The following is a 6498-nucleotide window of genomic DNA, read 5'->3' on the forward strand; positions in this document are numbered from 1 at the left end:
GGTGGAGGGATGTACTTGTGACATGAGTGTGTACATCTGGATCACCGGTGCTGAGAAGTCTTTGATTTTACTCAAATGCCAAACAGGTTTCCATTAATGTGCTTTATCTGCAAACTCTACTCTTGAATCAGCTTCTTGGTGCTCATTTTTTTCTTGGCTGCATTTTTCCATTTGAATGTAGCAAATGTTTCAACTGAATGTTACTGCTGACTTGAAATGGTTATTGTTTTTGGTATGACGAGCCTTCATTGGAGAAACCACCTCTGAAATAGAAGTTTTCATCTTTGATGTCAGCTTTAACTTTCCCTTATTTTAATGTCACAGAGAGGAGAAATTTAAGGTTTGTTTTAAATCCTTCAGTTATTACTTGAATGTTAAGTCCAGCTCAAATAACGCCCTCTCTGTCGGCTTTCTTTGGTTTAGTATTACCCATGAAAACACAGCTGAGGAATAAAAATCAAATGAGATTAGAAAAGATTTCAGTTTCTATTATCTCTTAACCAAATTGCCCAAAAGTTTACGTGGTTTTCCTCTGTGCTACATTAAAATTTACAGTTCCTCTAAGTCCCCTTGCTTATAAAAATGACCGCAGAGTTTCTCTACGTGCCATAACCCAGGATGCAGCTTCAGAGTCCTGGTTGAACCTGTTGTTGAATGTGTCGGTGCTGGAGAAGTCAAAGGAGCTGGTCCTCATATTTCGGCTTTTTACAGTGTTCAGTTTCCCCGCAGCATTTCTGAAAATGCTTTTTGACATCTGAAATAAAACAAATGGTGTTTAAACGAAGACTTTAATGCGTGTGGTGTGTTGTGTGAGCAGGCTAAGAAGAACGATGGGACACGTGTATTTCAAAGCATATATTTCATAACATTTTCCACAGGCTTCAGTCTCTTAACCACAAATAATGCAACTTCACAAATGTTAAACAAAGAGAAAGTAAAAAGTGCTTATGTAGGCCTAGGTTTAGTCAGCATGGAGTTCAATGCGGACACCTGTAATGTTTTATCTTTACCACCAGAGGGAGCTAAGCATCAAAGTACAACATTCAACCAAATGAGCTTCTTATAACAAGTTATCTGCAGCCTCAGCAAGAGTCGTTTGTCATCTAAAGTTTTGGAAGAACTTCAATCGTGTTACCCAGAATGACTTAAATGATTGCAAAGTACACTTTACTTCTGTACAACGTGTGTGTCCACTGAGAGGAGATACATGATGGTTTGGAGAGTAACAGTTGGCACCTTTGGTAGCTGACTTGTACATTCATCCACAAAACAATCAGTAGAAAAACTTTCAAAGTTTTAACAGTGCAATCTTTAGTATTAGCACAACAAAAAGGCTATAATGCAGTGAAAACGTATCCTCAGTCCTTTAATCTGAGGGCCTGTTGTTCCAAAATATCTTTCTATCAGTCCTTGTTCCACATCTGAGGGGCGTCTTTATAACTTTGCTATCCAGATAAATGGAGCAGATTCTTTTCTGCCAAGCAACATGACCTAAATGTTTCCCCACTTAACAGGAATGTAACTCATTTTCATAGTTTATAAAAGTGGGTGATGATGACAAAATGAAGCAGAAAAGAAACAAACACACACTGTTTACATGTTTTACTGACGTTATTGGGTGTGTGTCTGTATTCTGTGCTTACATTACTGATATTTGTTTGTCAGGATGGAGAAAAGAAACTACATTTTGATATTTTATTGATGTTTCAGTGCTTTAAGTTGAGGGGGGGGGGTTGTAAATTCTTGTGGCCCCAATATTTCAGTACGATGTATGAGGATGTAGTCGACCCCTGTGTCGTCCTTAGTCTGCACCTTCTCTTCACCCCTCTCTGCAGTCCACAAAGTTTCCTTTAATCCAGTAGCAGATCTGAGCGTATTTGAGAGGCGTGATTCTCACCGCTACGTTAAATTCCTGAGACGCTCCTAGTCGCTCCACCCACTGATGCCCGGAAAACACACCTATCACCTTCCGCTCCCAACGCCTGCGCCGCCCGTCCCACATCCGGGCGTAGACCCCCGAGCCGCTGGCGCCGGGCTGAGCGTCACAGTGCTGGTAGAGCAGGTCGGACGTCTCCTCGCCGGCCCGACAGAACCGATACACCAGCTGTCCTGGACGGTCGTTATCGTATCCTGAGAAGTGGACGCGTCGACCGGGCAGTTTCTGCGCCGGGGGGCTGACTCCTAACTTCATGTGGCGGCGTTTGTGGGGCTTCTTGAGCTCGAGCAAAGCGTAGTCGTAGTCCATCCCGATGTCGTTAGCATTCCCTTTAATCCATCCTTTAGGAACGTGGGTGCGCTTGGCTCTGATCCACTGGAACTTCATTTTGTCGTTAATTGGTGGGGCGTACGAAGCACCTTCTACGTGATTGGTGAAGTTGGAGGGAATGTAAAAGGAAGAAGCCTGTGTGTCTCGATGCTTCGGCTTTAGAAACCCAACTCGAAGCTTTTGGGCTCCTTTCACGTAGTTTTTACCGTCATGAACACAATGAGCAGCTGTGAGAACGTGACGGTCCCCCACCAGAGTACCAGAACACCCAGTGGACAGTTTGACAGCCACTGAGAACGGATACTTAAGCAGGAAGGTCTGCCCTGCAATGCTGAAACGCCCATCGTGGCCGAAGATCTGTCTCTTTCTCCTTATGTGTGACTGCTCAGACTTCTCAGACGACCCCGAGGAGTAGGCCGGGCTGGTGTCAGAATTGGGGTCATAGCCGTAGATCCCAATGGCGGTCTCAGTGAGCTGACCATCAGAGTGGAGAGTCTCGTAGGCCAGAAGACGCCGCAGGTCCCAGTAGCTGGGGCGAGGGGCTTTTTTGTGGCATTCTGGGTCACAGGGGGAGCTGACATCCAAACGAGCCGGGGTCAGAAAGTGAGGGGTCGGTCGAGCCTCTGTCTGCTGCGGGAGGACCACAGGGACACGCTGGGGAACCCACTGGGGGCGGGAGGAGGAGAAAACAGGGGGGAGGAAGAGGAGAAATAGGAGGGAAGTAAACCTGTGGATGAAAATGAAAACGGATCAAGTAAACTCAAGTCGAGTCAAGTCTGTGATTCATTGTCACATTAACTGCAGTGTTCTGCTCAATAAAACATGACCGGATGTCTGGGCCCCGCATGACAAACAGTCTCATTCCTAAAACCAGCATTCGTGGATTTATAATTACAAGCATGGGAGTCGAAGAGCGCGTTTCAACAAGAAGAATTTTCATCTGCGCTGGAATTTGGCAGCTATGAACTTCCCATTTTTTATATGACATACAGGGCAAAGATCAGGCCTTACTAGGCTCTGACGGAAAATTCCTCAAGTGGGCTGAGGGATCGGCCTTCAGCCTGCAAGAGTGACCGAATAACAATTTGTTGATCCGAATATAGGCTCTATTTTTTTATCTTCTAAAATTTGTAACTTAAACACAATCACACCTCCCGCTCTCTGGTTCTCTGCTGACATACAGCACATGTATGCTGCAGCTGCACTGTCCCTTAAGCCTTTTGATAGCATTGTGCTTTTACCTCTGTTTGCTTATGTCTGTTTTGCAAAGCTGTATTTTAATTTACTTAATTTACTTCTTACTACTGTTCATATGTGTTTGAGCATATGTTTTCTTGTTGTTCTGTAGTATCTTTTAGCTTTGTTGGTCTGTAATTTGCTCTGTATTTTTTCTGCTTTTACTGTTATCAACATACCTAACATCATTTTTAATTTTAGATTGACTTTAAGCTGCCAAATTCACACCTGACTAGGGACTACAGATAACAAAAACTAGCCCTCTGGCTAATATGTACAGCTTATTTATTTTTAATTAAAAAGTGTTCACCCTGAGAAATACATGAGCTCTCATGTAAAAATACATGAGACACCTTAAAAGTACAGTAAAAGTAAAAAAAACATCTTCATGTCTTCTCTTTATGCTAAGCTAAGCTAACCACTTCTCTATTTTAGGGGGAATAACATTTATTTAAAACGACTGCATCAAAGAAATGTAAATATCGCGGTTAACATGTTTTTCTGAATTTTATAACCTCGCCTTTTGTATGTTTCCCCTGTTTTCAGACTCCACTAACTTCTTTAAACTCGCCGTAACGCGCAGACAAACCTGACATAGAGGTGACTTACCGAGGGAGTGCAGCCCGCGTGCGCATGGTTTGCTCTCAGCAGGTGAGCTCGAGCTGCTGGTTGAACACTGAGAGGGAAAACCCCTCAAACCAGGACAGCCACAGCCCGCAAAGTGAGTCTAACTGGTAAATTTTCCTGCTGCACAATAGAAACTTCTCGGCGTGTCTTTCAGGATCGGACGTCTCTGTGTAATCCGTGAAGGTTTGGAGTCCGAAAGTTGATGAGGAGTGTGATCATTGTGCGCTGCTGGAGGCGGAGGTCTGCTGCCTGTCCGTCTGCGCTCACACTGTCACATCTGCAGGCGAGGATACACACAGTGAGTGTATCCGACCCCGACACGGTCATGTGACCATCACATCACTGCTGCCGGTGAATAACTAACTGCTGCTGCTCATATTGTTCTTTTGAGGCGACACATTTCCCTTTGGTTCAATAGTAACGTTATTAGTGATAAAGTTAAATATTTATATTTTATTTATATTTTTATTATACATTTATTATTTAACCGTTTTGCACTTTATGACAGTTATCTGTGCACTTTGGTCTATCAAATCAATTTGCCATTTTTTTTCAAGTTCACAACTAATATAAGAGATTCAGTTAGCTTTAGCTTTGTCTGATCAATAATTAAACCTCCCTTCAGTCACAATGGACAGAGGGTAGCAGTTATTTTATTCTTCAAACATGATTCAAAACAATAGAGATTAGATAACTGAAATGATTAATCATGAACGTTTTATTGATGGATCGACTGTTTTACCACCTACCTCCACATAATTCTAAAATAATATGGCACCTTTTTCATGCCAAGTCACCCATTATGAAATATGTTTATACAACAGTTGGTTCCAACCAAGTAATCTGATTGGACAAGAGGCATTCCATGAGTGGTGATATAGAGAACAACATCACTGGGACTTTTCACTCAGTGTATCAGTCCGTCTCAGCCAGGTGTTCTGAAAACTGTTAATTAACATTTCAGCAGACTGTGTATGTCTACATTATAATCAAGCTGCTACCTCTGAATCACACAGCAGACTCTTATTTCACTGGTTGATGATGAATTAAAACTAACAGATAAAGGTACAGGATAACAAACAGCTGATCTGTGGTAACTTGTAGACAGAGTGCAGGAGAATGTTTGGGTTGCTTGGCAACAAAAGTCCAGTTTCAGTTAAGTAGTGGAACTAGTTGAATTGGTGGACCAGCAGCCTCGTGCCTGACGGAATCACAGCCATGACGATATTCAGAACATCACTCCTTCTCATGTGATATTGCTTAAATAATTTATAACTTGTGGCGTTATTTATGTTTAATAACTAATTGATTAAAGCCTTAATTATCTTATAGGCCTTTATTAGTTATAAGCCAATAATAAGAACAACTTTTGGGTTGCCAGGTTGTTGAAAATCCCCCTGGCAGTCACTAACTGTCTATATTTGGTAGTAAAGTAGTTAGAAATGTTGGTAAAACATGAATAAATACCAATTAATTCTAAAAGAGCGTTTAGTGTCCTGCAGGGGGACTAACATCAAGAGGGATTTTTCACAACCTGGCAACACAAAAGTTGTTTATCTTGCCCACTTAAAAGTTATTTATGAAGAATATTTTGTTTTTATGATTTATTATAATTTGAGCCTTACGACAATATTAACATTTTTGTAATTCAAATATAGTTGTTTTAAACATAAAGGCTTTTTTTTCAGAAGAAACTAACAATATTGATATTGGTAAAAAAGAAAAATATCGGCTGGTATTCAGCTCAGGTGAACAGTGGCTTCATAGTTTATTTGTTATTCTTATAATATGGTGACTGATGCAGCATTCAAAAAACCCTGAGGGGCTGCTCTGAGGTTTCAGCCAGGTCACGTTTTGTTATGAACTGGTCAGGCCAAAACAGCTGGACGGAGGCGGACGCTGCCTGTCCAAGACTGGGAGAGGAAGAGAGGAAGTGTTAGTGCTCAGGGAGGATGATTGAAAAGGAACTTGACCGTTGTGTGTCTGTGAGTGTCTTTGTTTGCGTTTGAGAGAAAACTTTGCAGATACTGTGACCGACTCATCTCACAAACTCTGACCCACGCTCTCTCTTTAGATGAGACCAGATTCCCCCTCCTCCCCTCTCTCATTATATCATTCTCTCCGTCCCACACAAAAACATCCGCGAATGCCATCAACCTACTCATTAAATAATTATGTCGCTCACATACATCAATGTTTCGCCCAAACACACTTTCACACTATTATTTCACTGGCTCTATCACCCTGTGACTCCTGGCAAAGACGGAGAGGGTGCTGCTTATTTCAGAACAAAAACCTCCCTCACATCGCATCATAATCTCTCTCAAATATGACATTTACATTCACGAGCGACCTCTTTTGTGACTGTC

General features: G+C 42.1%; 1 protein-coding gene across 1 annotated transcript; it reads right to left on the reverse strand.

Annotated features, from left to right (window-relative positions):
- Positions 1-840: 840 nt before the first annotated feature.
- Positions 841-4381, reverse strand: LOC138587106 (serine protease 23-like). Its single transcript, XM_069657941.1, has 2 exons — positions 4112-4381; positions 841-2993 (listed from the first exon to the last, which is right to left on the reverse strand). Exons 1-2 carry the CDS (start codon positions 4135-4137, stop codon positions 1820-1822), a joined length of 1200 nt encoding a protein of 399 aa, XP_069514042.1. The 5' UTR covers positions 4138-4381; the 3' UTR covers positions 841-1819.
- Positions 4382-6498: the final 2117 nt, after the last annotated feature.

The sequence above is a fragment of the Semicossyphus pulcher genome, unplaced genomic scaffold (assembly GCF_022749685.1).
Source record: "Semicossyphus pulcher isolate SPU_LCO1_2020_fin unplaced genomic scaffold, fSemPul1.0.p SCAF_1, whole genome shotgun sequence".
Lineage (NCBI taxonomy): Eukaryota > Metazoa > Chordata > Actinopteri > Labriformes > Labridae > Semicossyphus > Semicossyphus pulcher.